Source organism: Balaenoptera acutorostrata, chromosome 1, assembly GCF_949987535.1.
Source record: "Balaenoptera acutorostrata chromosome 1, mBalAcu1.1, whole genome shotgun sequence".
In the NCBI taxonomy this organism is placed as follows: Eukaryota; Metazoa; Chordata; class Mammalia; order Artiodactyla; family Balaenopteridae; genus Balaenoptera; species Balaenoptera acutorostrata.
The window spans coordinates 151,869,123-151,885,679 of NC_080064.1; the positions used below are offsets into that span (position 1 = coordinate 151,869,123).

General features: G+C 52.4%; 4 protein-coding genes across 4 annotated transcripts; all 4 read right to left on the reverse strand.

Annotated features, from left to right (window-relative positions):
• Nucleotides 1-625: 625 nt before the first annotated feature.
• Nucleotides 626-2,404, reverse strand: LOC130704744 (Golgi-associated RAB2 interactor protein 4-like). Its single transcript, XM_057527887.1, has 2 exons — nucleotides 1,208-2,404; nucleotides 626-1,072 (listed from the first exon to the last, which is right to left on the reverse strand). Exons 1-2 carry the CDS (start codon nucleotides 2,402-2,404, stop codon nucleotides 626-628), a joined length of 1,644 nt encoding a protein of 547 aa, XP_057383870.1.
• A 2,299-nt stretch (nucleotides 2,405-4,703) lies between these two features.
• LOC130707274 (Golgi-associated RAB2 interactor protein 4-like) lies at nucleotides 4,704-6,482 on the reverse strand. Its single transcript, XM_057541012.1, has one exon. The coding sequence runs from the start codon at nucleotides 6,480-6,482 to the stop codon at nucleotides 4,704-4,706; it is 1,779 nt and encodes a 592-aa protein (XP_057396995.1).
• A 2,299-nt stretch (nucleotides 6,483-8,781) lies between these two features.
• LOC130706594 (Golgi-associated RAB2 interactor protein 4-like) lies at nucleotides 8,782-10,560 on the reverse strand. Its single transcript, XM_057539279.1, has one exon. It carries the CDS (start codon nucleotides 10,558-10,560, stop codon nucleotides 8,782-8,784), a length of 1,779 nt encoding a protein of 592 aa, XP_057395262.1.
• A 2,299-nt stretch (nucleotides 10,561-12,859) lies between these two features.
• Nucleotides 12,860-14,638, reverse strand: LOC130704746 (Golgi-associated RAB2 interactor protein 4-like). Its single transcript, XM_057527954.1, has 2 exons — nucleotides 13,442-14,638; nucleotides 12,860-13,306 (listed from the first exon to the last, which is right to left on the reverse strand). The coding sequence occupies exons 1-2, from the start codon at nucleotides 14,636-14,638 to the stop codon at nucleotides 12,860-12,862; spliced, it is 1,644 nt and encodes a 547-aa protein (XP_057383937.1).
• Between the last annotated feature and the right edge of the window lie 1,919 nt (nucleotides 14,639-16,557).

Sequence of the window (16,557 nt, forward strand, 5' to 3'; positions counted from 1 at the left end):
GCTGGACATTTGGGCTGTTTCCAGCATTCTGCTGTCAAGTTATTTTTGCTATAAACATTCTCATAGTTGTTTCTTAGAACATGTGTGTTTCTCCAGGGTATATACCTGGGAAGGGGACGGCTAAGTCTAGATGAGAGTGCTTGCTGTTCTGATTGCTAGCCAATACTGCTGCCCGTGTTTCTGTCCACTGAATAGCCCGAGGGGACAGGAGTCCTGCTCTTGCTTTGTTTACAGACCTTCAGGGGGAATAAGCGTTTATAAAAAGAATAGGGGGATAGTGAAGGAGAGCTTCCTAGGCCATAGTCTGACTTTCAGCCATGGCCCCGGGGGGCAAAGCCAGAAAGGAGTGGAGGCCAGGTGGAGCACTGCTGTTGGCGCTGAGCATGTGTGTGAGGTGGGGCTGCCCTTGACTGGACACTGGGTCTCAGACTGTGGCACAGCTGACATCACAGAATCCACTGTGAGGCTACGGCTGGGCTTCAGGACCTAGAAATTCAGAGAGAACACTGCATGCATTCTCAGATTGTATGGTTCTTTATTTAAATTGCAGTAAGGAAGCTGAAATGGGCTCTCCAGGGGTATTTCGCTGAGCCCTGGTCCCCTTTGCAGCTTCCAGCTCTAGGTCCTATTGATGGGCTTCAATGGTCACTGGCTCCATGGCCTCAGATGTCACACCACCAGTGATTTCCAGCCCCTGGCCACTCTCTGCTGTCTCTATGATGGCCTCCATTCGGGTCCCTTCCACTGCCTTCGCCAGGATGTTCACACCTTTATCGCGTGATGAGCCCGCTGTCTTTCTAGTAAGACTGGCTCTGATATTCCTGAAGAAGGAGCTGATCCTGCTGAATCTCTTGGTGGCGGAACCTGAACTCGCTGTAGATAAGCTCCTGCCCGGTTTGTGCGAGGTCCTGGGCTCGTTGGTGATGGGAGCACGGCTGACGCCTTTGTGACCAGTGCCCTGCTCGCTGCCCCCCGGGCTGCCGTGGCCTTTCTCCTTCTGGTCGTCTCTAGTGGCTCTACGGCCGCCTGAGCACCGGCCAGCTGCTTTTTGGATTACCTTGTTCCCCGCTGCCTTGTGGTGGCTTTCCACTGAACCGCAGAGCGAGGGGCTCCTAAGAGCTCTCTCCTCTTCCCACTGCTCCCTGCTCTCCCTTCTTCCCTTGCGGGCCTGGGACACCCTCTGTGAGCTGCCATCCTGTTCACTCACTTGGCCTTCCTGCGGCAAGGTTGAGATGAGGGACCCCTCGTCCTCCTTGTTGGCTCTTCCTCTGACAGTCTCACTGGTAGGTTCTGCTCCGACCGCAGTCCTGCCGGCCTCTGGGGAGAGGCTGGTGGACGTGCTGGAAGCATACTGTGAATTGCCCGCAGCACCTGCCAGGGCCGTTTTCCTGCTCCTCAGGGATGTTCCGGCAGTGCCCCCAGTGGCTATATTGGTTTTGCTTCCTCCTGGACCGTCGCTGGCTGTGGCCGCCGTGGCGGTGCTCTGCTCTTCAGGGGCAGGAGACTTGATCACTGCCACGCTCAAAGCACCCGCTGCGGTGCCTCCTGCCACCCATGCTGTCTCCACCTTTGTCGTTGCCCCCGATGCTGACTCTTTGTCAAGCACCGTAGGCTTTGCTTTTGCAGTGGCCACATCGGGCACGGTAGCGGGCTTGTGGGAGTCCAGTTGGATCCCCTCCCCCCCAGCAAACGCTGCAGACGTGGCCCCGGCCACCTCAGAGCGCATGTGGAGGCTCCTGATGCTGACCTGGTCCTGATCCCACTCTCCTTGGAAATCCTCCCCTGCCGGGCTCCGCCCGTCCTCCTCCTCGAACACAGGCATGCCGATCATGTCCCCGGCTGGAATGGCATAGGTGCTGCTGTGACTGTCCACTGGTGGTCGCAGGAGGTAAATCAGCTTTTCCCAGTAGGCAAAGAGGTCTTCCTGCGCGTCCAGAGGGGGACACAGCTGCAGGTAGCAGGAGCGGCCAGTGGCAAACTTCACGCGCAGCTGTTGTTTCTCACGATTGTGAGCGGAGATCCTCACGAACTTCAAGGGAAGGAGCCTGGTGAGCTCTAAGGTCTTTGCAGCCTTGTGGCTCTTCCCCTTGGTGGCCTGGCTGCGCTCAGCGTGCTCTTCACAGCCGGTGGCCCATCGGGCCAGCAGCATGATGTCTGGGAGTGGGAGGACGGGGCTGCTGGATGCCATGCCCACGGTCACCATGCAGACACAGTTGTGCACGTCGATCACGTCTCCCCTCTTCGTGATCTGGATAAAGTCGCTCTCGAATATCGGTGCGTACCTGAATATGTCGTATTCGCCCTTGTGCAGTTGCTGCTGCAGCTTCCCCACGGTGGTGTTGAACAGGCCCACCCCGGTGCTGCTCTGGGCCGTGTGATACGGGAGCAGAGAGTCCCCAGTCATGGCTGTCTTTGATCACGACAGGCAGCGCGGTGAAGGCGGGCCCCTGGCTCTTCCCTCCCTCGGCTTCGTTGGCAGAAGAGCGAGCTGCGGTGCTCCTGCGTCACACAAGCAGCCCTACGGCAGGTTTTCCAAGCCCACCCCACCGGCCCCCACCTTTGCCTCAGGGTCTCCCGGAGGCAGGGGTGTGGGTAGGGGCACAGATGATCACAGCGGGGACGCTGTAGGGCGCCTGGACCCCAGGCTAAATCTCTTCAAGTTGTCGAGAGGTATGGTAGGCTCCCCCTCTGCCTCACCTCACTTCTGCTTCTGGATTTTTTATCTCCCCAAGAGGCCGTCAACTTCAGTCCTAGTGAGAGAAGTAACCACTTTCTCAGCCTAACCCCCTGGCACAGCCTATTTATCCTCTGATGCCCTTTGTGACCTATCACTGTCACACAGCCCTTTGCCTCATCGCCCAGCTGCCCCCTCAGGGCAGGGCCCCCATCCTCTCCCAAACACCCCATTGCCCCCGCGGAGGACAGGCCCATCCTGCCAGGGACTCAGGTGGGTACCAAAATAAAAATGTCTTCAACTGGGAAAATTTTGTGTGGGTCCTTTTTCTTTTCCTCCCCCAAATTCAGCTACTGGATGAAATCTATAGGAATGTAAGATGATGGGATAAACTTGAACCATTTAAGCTCATGGTTTAATTGTATCGAATAACGTAGAGTTGGCAGTTGCGACCCTTAGTCTGTCCTTTCATAAAATCCCAGTAAACATTGACAATGGTGATTTTTAATAATAACATTAAAAATTGCTTCTCCTAGGCACCATGCTGCGTTCTTCACGTATGTTTGTAAGACTCCACTGAGTTTGGTACTGTTAACTACTGTTCCCAGTTTACAGGTGAAGAAATTGAGGTTGTATCTCCTGTTTAAATTCCCAGAGCTAATGGTAGCAGAGGCACTATTTGAATGTAGGTCTACCTGATTCTAAAGCCTTTGTTCTGAACCACTGCAGTACTTAGCCTCACAAAGAAAGCTTGGCCCAGCCAAATGTTTTCAAACTGGACTGATTTAACTACCTTTAAGAACACCTATTTGGTGCATTATTAAAAGTTGCATAATTAATTCTATGTGTGTATAACCAAAAACAAGTGTTCTTGTACTTTACCTTAAATAAATGTAATTTAAAGATGCCGAGCCTTTCTGACATCACTTTTGTGCATACATAAAAGTGAAAAAAAAAAAGTGAAAAAAAGAGAAAGGCATTGGCAATAACTTCATCACAACTGCCAACGGCGATTGTAGGACCATCCTCATTTCAGAGTTAGTAAAATGTGAAAAATACAGCACCTGTGTACCTACCATCTTGCTTAAGAGACAAAACAATTCCCAGCAGCACTAACAGCCTTGTGTCAACCTCCTTGACCTAGCCTTTCCACCCTAGAGAAAACTGTCCTGAATTTTGTGTTTACTCTTCCCTCATTTTTAGCTACAGTTGTTTTTAAACATATACCCTATGCCATACATTGTTTGAGCTTGTTTCAGAATGGTTCCGTGAGTGGAATTGTATCCCATTCTTTTGATGTTTTTAAAAATCATGAGAAGTCGATCTATACTAATGTGTGTAGCTCACTTATCTTTCACTATTGAGTATTCCACTCTCTTCATATCCTGCTGTATTAATTCTGTTGCTGGACATTTGGGCTGTTTCCAGCATTCTGCTGTCAAGTTATTTTTGCTATAAACATTCTCATAGTTGTTTCTTAGAACATGTGTGTTTCTCCAGGGTATATACCTGGGAAGGGGACGGCTAAGTCTAGATGAGAGTGCTTGCTGTTCTGATTGCTAGCCAATACTGCTGCCCGTGTTTCTGTCCACTGAATAGCCCGAGGGGACAGGAGTCCTGCTCTTGCTTTGTTTACAGACCTTCAGGGGGAATAAGCGTTTATAAAAAGAATAGGGGGATAGTGAAGGAGAGCTTCCTAGGCCATAGTCTGACTTTCAGCCATGGCCCCGGGGGGCAAAGCCAGAAAGGAGTGGAGGCCAGGTGGAGCACTGCTGTTGGCGCTGAGCATGTGTGTGAGGTGGGGCTGCCCTTGACTGGACACTGGGTCTCAGACTGTGGCACAGCTGACATCACAGAATCCACTGTGAGGCTACGGCTGGGCTTCAGGACCTAGAAATTCAGAGAGAACACTGCATGCATTCTCAGATTGTATGGTTCTTTATTTAAATTGCAGTAAGGAAGCTGAAATGGGCTCTCCAGGGGTATTTCGCTGAGCCCTGGTCCCCTTTGCAGCTTCCAGCTCTAGGTCCTATTGATGGGCTTCAATGGTCACTGGCTCCATGGCCTCAGATGTCACACCACCAGTGATTTCCAGCCCCTGGCCACTCTCTGCTGTCTCTATGATGGCCTCCATTCGGGTCCCTTCCACTGCCTTCGCCAGGATGTTCACACCTTTATCGCGTGATGAGCCCGCTGTCTTTCTAGTAAGACTGGCTCTGATATTCCTGAAGAAGGAGCTGATCCTGCTGAATCTCTTGGTGGCGGAACCTGAACTCGCTGTAGATAAGCTCCTGCCCGGTTTGTGCGAGGTCCTGGGCTCGTTGGTGATGGGAGCACGGCTGACGCCTTTGTGACCAGTGCCCTGCTCGCTGCCCCCCGGGCTGCCGTGGCCTTTCTCCTTCTGGTCGTCTCTAGTGGCTCTACGGCCGCCTGAGCACCGGCCAGCTGCTTTTTGGATTACCTTGTTCCCCGCTGCCTTGTGGTGGCTTTCCACTGAACCGCAGAGCGAGGGGCTCCTAAGAGCTCTCTCCTCTTCCCACTGCTCCCTGCTCTCCCTTCTTCCCTTGCGGGCCTGGGACACCCTCTGTGAGCTGCCATCCTGTTCACTCACTTGGCCTTCCTGCGGCAAGGTTGAGATGAGGGACCCCTCGTCCTCCTTGTTGGCTCTTCCTCTGACAGTCTCACTGGTAGGTTCTGCTCCGACCGCAGTCCTGCCGGCCTCTGGGGAGAGGCTGGTGGACGTGCTGGAAGCATACTGTGAATTGCCCGCAGCACCTGCCAGGGCCGTTTTCCTGCTCCTCAGGGATGTTCCGGCAGTGCCCCCAGTGGCTATATTGGTTTTGCTTCCTCCTGGACCGTCGCTGGCTGTGGCCGCCGTGGCGGTGCTCTGCTCTTCAGGGGCAGGAGACTTGATCACTGCCACGCTCAAAGCACCCGCTGCGGTGCCTCCTGCCACCCATGCTGTCTCCACCTTTGTCGTTGCCCCCGATGCTGACTCTTTGTCAAGCACCGTAGGCTTTGCTTTTGCAGTGGCCACATCGGGCACGGTAGCGGGCTTGTGGGAGTCCAGTTGGATCCCCTCCCCCCCAGCAAACGCTGCAGACGTGGCCCCGGCCACCTCAGAGCGCATGTGGAGGCTCCTGATGCTGACCTGGTCCTGATCCCACTCTCCTTGGAAATCCTCCCCTGCCGGGCTCCGCCCGTCCTCCTCCTCGAACACAGGCATGCCGATCATGTCCCCGGCTGGAATGGCATAGGTGCTGCTGTGACTGTCCACTGGTGGTCGCAGGAGGTAAATCAGCTTTTCCCAGTAGGCAAAGAGGTCTTCCTGCGCGTCCAGAGGGGGACACAGCTGCAGGTAGCAGGAGCGGCCAGTGGCAAACTTCACGCGCAGCTGTTGTTTCTCACGATTGTGAGCGGAGATCCTCACGAACTTCAAGGGAAGGAGCCTGGTGAGCTCTAAGGTCTTTGCAGCCTTGTGGCTCTTCCCCTTGGTGGCCTGGCTGCGCTCAGCGTGCTCTTCACAGCCGGTGGCCCATCGGGCCAGCAGCATGATGTCTGGGAGTGGGAGGACGGGGCTGCTGGATGCGATGCCCACGGTCACCATGCAGACACAGTTGTGCACGTCGATCACGTCTCCCCTCTTCGTGATCTGGATAAAGTCGCTCTCGAATATCGGTGCGTACCTGAATATGTCGTATTCGCCCTTGTGCAGTTGCTGCTGCAGCTTCCCCACGGTGGTGTTGAACAGGCCCACCCCGGTGCTGCTCTGGGCCGTGTGATACGGGAGCAGAGAGTCCCCAGTCATGGCTGTCTTTGATCACGACAGGCAGCGCGGTGAAGGCGGGCCCCTGGCTCTTCCCTCCCTCGGCTTCGTTGGCAGAAGAGCGAGCTGCGGTGCTCCTGCGTCACACAAGCAGCCCTACGGCAGGTTTTCCAAGCCCACCCCACCGGCCCCCACCTTTGCCTCAGGGTCTCCCGGAGGCAGGGGTGTGGGTAGGGGCACAGATGATCACAGCGGGGACGCTGTAGGGCGCCTGGACCCCAGGCTAAATCTCTTCAAGTTGTCGAGAGGTATGGTAGGCTCCCCCTCTGCCTCACCTCACTTCTGCTTCTGGATTTTTTATCTCCCCAAGAGGCCGTCAACTTCAGTCCTAGTGAGAGAAGTAACCACTTTCTCAGCCTAACCCCCTGGCACAGCCTATTTATCCTCTGATGCCCTTTGTGACCTATCACTGTCACACAGCCCTTTGCCTCATCGCCCAGCTGCCCCCTCAGGGCAGGGCCCCCATCCTCTCCCAAACACCCCATTGCCCCCGCGGAGGACAGGCCCATCCTGCCAGGGACTCAGGTGGGTACCAAAATAAAAATGTCTTCAACTGGGAAAATTTTGTGTGGGTCCTTTTTCTTTTCCTCCCCCAAATTCAGCTACTGGATGAAATCTATAGGAATGTAAGATGATGGGATAAACTTGAACCATTTAAGCTCATGGTTTAATTGTATCGAATAACGTAGAGTTGGCAGTTGCGACCCTTAGTCTGTCCTTTCATAAAATCCCAGTAAACATTGACAATGGTGATTTTTAATAATAACATTAAAAATTGCTTCTCCTAGGCACCATGCTGCGTTCTTCACGTATGTTTGTAAGACTCCACTGAGTTTGGTACTGTTAACTACTGTTCCCAGTTTACAGGTGAAGAAATTGAGGTTGTATCTCCTGTTTAAATTCCCAGAGCTAATGGTAGCAGAGGCACTATTTGAATGTAGGTCTACCTGATTCTAAAGCCTTTGTTCTGAACCACTGCAGTACTTAGCCTCACAAAGAAAGCTTGGCCCAGCCAAATGTTTTCAAACTGGACTGATTTAACTACCTTTAAGAACACCTATTTGGTGCATTATTAAAAGTTGCATAATTAATTCTATGTGTGTATAACCAAAAACAAGTGTTCTTGTACTTTACCTTAAATAAATGTAATTTAAAGATGCCGAGCCTTTCTGACATCACTTTTGTGCATACATAAAAGTGAAAAAAAAAAAGTGAAAAAAAGAGAAAGGCATTGGCAATAACTTCATCACAACTGCCAACGGCGATTGTAGGACCATCCTCATTTCAGAGTTAGTAAAATGTGAAAAATACAGCACCTGTGTACCTACCATCTTGCTTAAGAGACAAAACAATTCCCAGCAGCACTAACAGCCTTGTGTCAACCTCCTTGACCTAGCCTTTCCACCCTAGAGAAAACTGTCCTGAATTTTGTGTTTACTCTTCCCTCATTTTTAGCTACAGTTGTTTTTAAACATATACCCTATGCCATACATTGTTTGAGCTTGTTTCAGAATGGTTCCGTGAGTGGAATTGTATCCCATTCTTTTGATGTTTTTAAAAATCATGAGAAGTCGATCTATACTAATGTGTGTAGCTCACTTATCTTTCACTATTGAGTATTCCACTCTCTTCATATCCTGCTGTATTAATTCTGTTGCTGGACATTTGGGCTGTTTCCAGCATTCTGCTGTCAAGTTATTTTTGCTATAAACATTCTCATAGTTGTTTCTTAGAACATGTGTGTTTCTCCAGGGTATATACCTGGGAAGGGGACGGCTAAGTCTAGATGAGAGTGCTTGCTGTTCTGATTGCTAGCCAATACTGCTGCCCGTGTTTCTGTCCACTGAATAGCCCGAGGGGACAGGAGTCCTGCTCTTGCTTTGTTTACAGACCTTCAGGGGGAATAAGCGTTTATGAAAAGAATAGGGGGATAGTGAAGGAGAGCTTCCTAGGCCATAGTCTGACTTTCAGCCATGGCCCCGGGGGGCAAAGCCAGAAAGGAGTGGAGGCCAGGTGGAGCACTGCTGTTGGCGCTGAGCATGTGTGTGAGGTGGGGCTGCCCTTGACTGGACACTGGGTCTCAGACTGTGGCACAGCTGACATCACAGAATCCACTGTGAGGCTACGGCTGGGCTTCAGGACCTAGAAATTCAGAGAGAACACTGCATGCATTCTCAGATTGTATGGTTCTTTATTTAAATTGCAGTAAGGAAGCTGAAATGGGCTCTCCAGGGGTATTTCGCTGAGCCCTGGTCCCCTTTGCAGCTTCCAGCTCTAGGTCCTATTGATGGGCTTCAATGGTCACTGGCTCCATGGCCTCAGATGTCACACCACCAGTGATTTCCAGCCCCTGGCCACTCTCTGCTGTCTCTATGATGGCCTCCATTCGGGTCCCTTCCACTGCCTTCGCCAGGATGTTCACACCTTTATCGCGTGATGAGCCCGCTGTCTTTCTAGTAAGACTGGCTCTGATATTCCTGAAGAAGGAGCTGATCCTGCTGAATCTCTTGGTGGCGGAACCTGAACTCGCTGTAGATAAGCTCCTGCCCGGTTTGTGCGAGGTCCTGGGCTCGTTGGTGATGGGAGCACGGCTGACGCCTTTGTGACCAGTGCCCTGCTCGCTGCCCCCCGGGCTGCCGTGGCCTTTCTCCTTCTGGTCGTCTCTAGTGGCTCTACGGCCGCCTGAGCACCGGCCAGCTGCTTTTTGGATTACCTTGTTCCCCGCTGCCTTGTGGTGGCTTTCCACTGAACCGCAGAGCGAGGGGCTCCTAAGAGCTCTCTCCTCTTCCCACTGCTCCCTGCTCTCCCTTCTTCCCTTGCGGGCCTGGGACACCCTCTGTGAGCTGCCATCCTGTTCACTCACTTGGCCTTCCTGCGGCAAGGTTGAGATGAGGGACCCCTCGTCCTCCTTGTTGGCTCTTCCTCTGACAGTCTCACTGGTAGGTTCTGCTCCGACCGCAGTCCTGCCGGCCTCTGGGGAGAGGCTGGTGGACGTGCTGGAAGCATACTGTGAATTGCCCGCAGCACCTGCCAGGGCCGTTTTCCTGCTCCTCAGGGATGTTCCGGCAGTGCCCCCAGTGGCTATATTGGTTTTGCTTCCTCCTGGACCGTCGCTGGCTGTGGCCGCCGTGGCGGTGCTCTGCTCTTCAGGGGCAGGAGACTTGATCACTGCCACGCTCAAAGCACCCGCTGCGGTGCCTCCTGCCACCCATGCTGTCTCCACCTTTGTCGTTGCCCCCGATGCTGACTCTTTGTCAAGCACCGTAGGCTTTGCTTTTGCAGTGGCCACATCGGGCACGGTAGCGGGCTTGTGGGAGTCCAGTTGGATCCCCTCCCCCCCAGCAAACGCTGCAGACGTGGCCCCGGCCACCTCAGAGCGCATGTGGAGGCTCCTGATGCTGACCTGGTCCTGATCCCACTCTCCTTGGAAATCCTCCCCTGCCGGGCTCCGCCCGTCCTCCTCCTCGAACACAGGCATGCCGATCATGTCCCCGGCTGGAATGGCATAGGTGCTGCTGTGACTGTCCACTGGTGGTCGCAGGAGGTAAATCAGCTTTTCCCAGTAGGCAAAGAGGTCTTCCTGCGCGTCCAGAGGGGGACACAGCTGCAGGTAGCAGGAGCGGCCAGTGGCAAACTTCACGCGCAGCTGTTGTTTCTCACGATTGTGAGCGGAGATCCTCACGAACTTCAAGGGAAGGAGCCTGGTGAGCTCTAAGGTCTTTGCAGCCTTGTGGCTCTTCCCCTTGGTGGCCTGGCTGCGCTCAGCGTGCTCTTCACAGCCGGTGGCCCATCGGGCCAGCAGCATGATGTCTGGGAGTGGGAGGACGGGGCTGCTGGATGCGATGCCCACGGTCACCATGCAGACACAGTTGTGCACGTCGATCACGTCTCCCCTCTTCGTGATCTGGATAAAGTCGCTCTCGAATATCGGTGCGTACCTGAATATGTCGTATTCGCCCTTGTGCAGTTGCTGCTGCAGCTTCCCCACGGTGGTGTTGAACAGGCCCACCCCGGTGCTGCTCTGGGCCGTGTGATACGGGAGCAGAGAGTCCCCAGTCATGGCTGTCTTTGATCACGACAGGCAGCGCGGTGAAGGCGGGCCCCTGGCTCTTCCCTCCCTCGGCTTCGTTGGCAGAAGAGCGAGCTGCGGTGCTCCTGCGTCACACAAGCAGCCCTACGGCAGGTTTTCCAAGCCCACCCCACCGGCCCCCACCTTTGCCTCAGGGTCTCCCGGAGGCAGGGGTGTGGGTAGGGGCACAGATGATCACAGCGGGGACGCTGTAGGGCGCCTGGACCCCAGGCTAAATCTCTTCAAGTTGTCGAGAGGTATGGTAGGCTCCCCCTCTGCCTCACCTCACTTCTGCTTCTGGATTTTTTATCTCCCCAAGAGGCCGTCAACTTCAGTCCTAGTGAGAGAAGTAACCACTTTCTCAGCCTAACCCCCTGGCACAGCCTATTTATCCTCTGATGCCCTTTGTGACCTATCACTGTCACACAGCCCTTTGCCTCATCGCCCAGCTGCCCCCTCAGGGCAGGGCCCCCATCCTCTCCCAAACACCCCATTGCCCCCGCGGAGGACAGGCCCATCCTGCCAGGGACTCAGGTGGGTACCAAAATAAAAATGTCTTCAACTGGGAAAATTTTGTGTGGGTCCTTTTTCTTTTCCTCCCCCAAATTCAGCTACTGGATGAAATCTATAGGAATGTAAGATGATGGGATAAACTTGAACCATTTAAGCTCATGGTTTAATTGTATCGAATAACGTAGAGTTGGCAGTTGCGACCCTTAGTCTGTCCTTTCATAAAATCCCAGTAAACATTGACAATGGTGATTTTTAATAATAACATTAAAAATTGCTTCTCCTAGGCACCATGCTGCGTTCTTCACGTATGTTTGTAAGACTCCACTGAGTTTGGTACTGTTAACTACTGTTCCCAGTTTACAGGTGAAGAAATTGAGGTTGTATCTCCTGTTTAAATTCCCAGAGCTAATGGTAGCAGAGGCACTATTTGAATGTAGGTCTACCTGATTCTAAAGCCTTTGTTCTGAACCACTGCAGTACTTAGCCTCACAAAGAAAGCTTGGCCCAGCCAAATGTTTTCAAACTGGACTGATTTAACTACCTTTAAGAACACCTATTTGGTGCATTATTAAAAGTTGCATAATTAATTCTATGTGTGTATAACCAAAAACAAGTGTTCTTGTACTTTACCTTAAATAAATGTAATTTAAAGATGCCGAGCCTTTCTGACATCACTTTTGTGCATACATAAAAGTGAAAAAAAAAAAGTGAAAAAAAGAGAAAGGCATTGGCAATAACTTCATCACAACTGCCAACGGCGATTGTAGGACCATCCTCATTTCAGAGTTAGTAAAATGTGAAAAATACAGCACCTGTGTACCTACCATCTTGCTTAAGAGACAAAACAATTCCCAGCAGCACTAACAGCCTTGTGTCAACCTCCTTGACCTAGCCTTTCCACCCTAGAGAAAACTGTCCTGAATTTTGTGTTTACTCTTCCCTCATTTTTAGCTACAGTTGTTTTTAAACATATACCCTATGCCATACATTGTTTGAGCTTGTTTCAGAATGGTTCCGTGAGTGGAATTGTATCCCATTCTTTTGATGTTTTTAAAAATCATGAGAAGTCGATCTATACTAATGTGTGTAGCTCACTTATCTTTCACTATTGAGTATTCCACTCTCTTCATATCCTGCTGTATTAATTCTGTTGCTGGACATTTGGGCTGTTTCCAGCATTCTGCTGTCAAGTTATTTTTGCTATAAACATTCTCATAGTTGTTTCTTAGAACATGTGTGTTTCTCCAGGGTATATACCTGGGAAGGGGACGGCTAAGTCTAGATGAGAGTGCTTGCTGTTCTGATTGCTAGCCAATACTGCTGCCCGTGTTTCTGTCCACTGAATAGCCCGAGGGGACAGGAGTCCTGCTCTTGCTTTGTTTACAGACCTTCAGGGGGAATAAGCGTTTATAAAAAGAATAGGGGGATAGTGAAGGAGAGCTTCCTAGGCCATAGTCTGACTTTCAGCCATGGCCCCGGGGGGCAAAGCCAGAAAGGAGTGGAGGCCAGGTGGAGCACTGCTGTTGGCGCTGAGCATGTGTGTGAGGTGGGGCTGCCCTTGACTGGACACTGGGTCTCAGACTGTGGCACAGCTGACATCACAGAATCCACTGTGAGGCTACGGCTGGGCTTCAGGACCTAGAAATTCAGAGAGAACACTGCATGCATTCTCAGATTGTATGGTTCTTTATTTAAATTGCAGTAAGGAAGCTGAAATGGGCTCTCCAGGGGTATTTCGCTGAGCCCTGGTCCCCTTTGCAGCTTCCAGCTCTAGGTCCTATTGATGGGCTTCAATGGTCACTGGCTCCATGGCCTCAGATGTCACACCACCAGTGATTTCCAGCCCCTGGCCACTCTCTGCTGTCTCTATGATGGCCTCCATTCGGGTCCCTTCCACTGCCTTCGCCAGGATGTTCACACCTTTATCGCGTGATGAGCCCGCTGTCTTTCTAGTAAGACTGGCTCTGATATTCCTGAAGAAGGAGCTGATCCTGCTGAATCTCTTGGTGGCGGAACCTGAACTCGCTGTAGATAAGCTCCTGCCCGGTTTGTGCGAGGTCCTGGGCTCGTTGGTGATGGGAGCACGGCTGACGCCTTTGTGACCAGTGCCCTGCTCGCTGCCCCCCGGGCTGCCGTGGCCTTTCTCCTTCTGGTCGTCTCTAGTGGCTCTACGGCCGCCTGAGCACCGGCCAGCTGCTTTTTGGATTACCTTGTTCCCCGCTGCCTTGTGGTGGCTTTCCACTGAACCGCAGAGCGAGGGGCTCCTAAGAGCTCTCTCCTCTTCCCACTGCTCCCTGCTCTCCCTTCTTCCCTTGCGGGCCTGGGACACCCTCTGTGAGCTGCCATCCTGTTCACTCACTTGGCCTTCCTGCGGCAAGGTTGAGATGAGGGACCCCTCGTCCTCCTTGTTGGCTCTTCCTCTGACAGTCTCACTGGTAGGTTCTGCTCCGACCGCAGTCCTGCCGGCCTCTGGGGAGAGGCTGGTGGACGTGCTGGAAGCATACTGTGAATTGCCCGCAGCACCTGCCAGGGCCGTTTTCCTGCTCCTCAGGGATGTTCCGGCAGTGCCCCCAGTGGCTATATTGGTTTTGCTTCCTCCTGGACCGTCGCTGGCTGTGGCCGCCGTGGCGGTGCTCTGCTCTTCAGGGGCAGGAGACTTGATCACTGCCACGCTCAAAGCACCCGCTGCGGTGCCTCCTGCCACCCATGCTGTCTCCACCTTTGTCGTTGCCCCCGATGCTGACTCTTTGTCAAGCACCGTAGGCTTTGCTTTTGCAGTGGCCACATCGGGCACGGTAGCGGGCTTGTGGGAGTCCAGTTGGATCCCCTCCCCCCCAGCAAACGCTGCAGACGTGGCCCCGGCCACCTCAGAGCGCATGTGGAGGCTCCTGATGCTGACCTGGTCCTGATCCCACTCTCCTTGGAAATCCTCCCCTGCCGGGCTCCGCCCGTCCTCCTCCTCGAACACAGGCATGCCGATCATGTCCCCGGCTGGAATGGCATAGGTGCTGCTGTGACTGTCCACTGGTGGTCGCAGGAGGTAAATCAGCTTTTCCCAGTAGGCAAAGAGGTCTTCCTGCGCGTCCAGAGGGGGACACAGCTGCAGGTAGCAGGAGCGGCCAGTGGCAAACTTCACGCGCAGCTGTTGTTTCTCACGATTGTGAGCGGAGATCCTCACGAACTTCAAGGGAAGGAGCCTGGTGAGCTCTAAGGTCTTTGCAGCCTTGTGGCTCTTCCCCTTGGTGGCCTGGCTGCGCTCAGCGTGCTCTTCACAGCCGGTGGCCCATCGGGCCAGCAGCATGATGTCTGGGAGTGGGAGGACGGGGCTGCTGGATGCCATGCCCACGGTCACCGTGCAGACACAGTTGTGCACGTCGATCACGTCTCCCCTCTTCGTGATCTGGATAAAGTCGCTCTCGAATATCGGTGCGTACCTGAATATGTCGTATTCGCCCTTGTGCAGTTGCTGCTGCAGCTTCCCCACGGTGGTGTTGAACAGGCCCACCCCGGTGCTGCTCTGGGCCGTGTGATACGGGAGCAGAGAGTCCCCAGTCATGGCTGTCTTTGATCACGACAGGCAGCGCGGTGAAGGCGGGCCCCTGGCTCTTCCCTCCCTCGGCTTCGTTGGCAGAAGAGCGAGCTGCGGTGCTCCTGCGTCACACAAGCAGCCCTACGGCAGGTTTTCCAAGCCCACCCCACCGGCCCCCACCTTTGCCTCAGGGTCTCCCAGAGGCAGGGGTGTGGGTAGGGGCACAGATGATCACAGCGGGGACGCTGTAGGGCGCCTGGACCCCAGGCTAAATCTCTTCAAGTTGTCGAGAGGTATGGTAGGCTCCCCCTCTGCCTCACCTCACTTCTGCTTCTGGATTTTTTATCTCCCCAAGAGGCCGTCAACTTCAGTCCTAGTGAGAGAAGTAACCACTTTCTCAGCCTAACCCCCTGGCACAGCCTATTTATCCTCTGATGCCCTTTGTGACCTATCACTGTCACACAGCCCTTTGCCTCATCGCCCAGCTGCCCCCTCAGGGCAGGGCCCCCATCCTCTCCCAAACACCCCATTGCCCCCGCGGAGGACAGGCCCATCCTGCCAGGGACTCAGGTGGGTACCAAAATAAAAATGTCTTCAACTGGGAAAATTTTGTGTGGGTCCTTTTTCTTTTCCTCCCCCAAATTCAGCTACTGGATGAAATCTATAGGAATGTAAGATGATGGGATAAACTTGAACCATTTAAGCTCATGGTTTAATTGTATCGAATAACGTAGAGTTGGCAGTTGCGACCCTTAGTCTGTCCTTTCATAAAATCCCAGTAAACGTTGACAATGGTGATTTTTAATAATAACATTAAAAATTGCTTCTCCTAGGCACCATGCTGCGTTCTTCACGTATGTTTGTAAGACTCCACTGAGTTTGGTACTGTGAACTACTGTTCCCAGTTTACAGGTGAAGAAATTGAGGTTGTATCTCCTGTTTAAATTCCCAGAGCTAATGGTAGCAGAGGCACTATTTGAATGTAGGTCTACCTGATTCTAAAGCCTTTGTTCTGAACCACTGCAGTACTTAGCCTCACAAAGAAAGCTTGGCCCAGCCAAATGTTTTCAAACTGGACTGATTTAACTACCTTTAATAACACCTATTTGGTGCATTATTAAAAGTTGCATAATTAATTCTATGTGTGTATATATGTTATGGAGAGAACCCAAGACAGCAATTGGGCTGATGTGGGGATTAAATTATCCAGGGGATCACTCAGATCCTCCCTTCCTTTATGCTTGTGCAAACAGCCTGTGTGTGGAAACCTAGTTATTCTTATGACATGTCCTCCCCCAGTGAAACGGGGGGTGAGTAGCCTGAGATGTAAGCTTTGATTCCAAGAGCCTGCCAGATGCTCTCCTGTAGTAGCCTCCCTACCAGGCAGAAGTGGTTTGGAAGCCTTGACACCTGTCGGGAGCATGTACCATTAGAGATCCTGCCTCATTGCCACTCCCACAGAGCTAGTCACAGAATAAGTGATTTCTAAATTGTGACTTGAAACTTCTGAGAAAGGCCCTTGCTCCCAACTCTCTTATCTCCAGTTTGATGTTATGCTTGAAATCCCACCATAGAGATTCATTCCTTGATGATAAAGGCTATCTTTCTGTTAAAATACACACACCTGTCCCTCAACAGATGACTGGGTAAGCAAAATATGGTCTCTCCATACAGTGGAATATTATTCAACCATAAAAAGGAATGAAGTACTGATATATGTTACAACATGGATGAACTTTGAAAACATTATACTCAGTGAAAGAAGCCACATATTGTATGATTCTATTTATAGGAAATACCCAGAAGAGGCAAATCCATAGAGACAGATATTAGATTAGTGGTTGCCTAGGGCTGGAGGGAGCAGAGAATGGGGAGTACAGGATTTCCTTTTGTGGTGATGAAAAATTCTGGAACTAGATAGTGGTGATGGTTACACAGTATTGTGA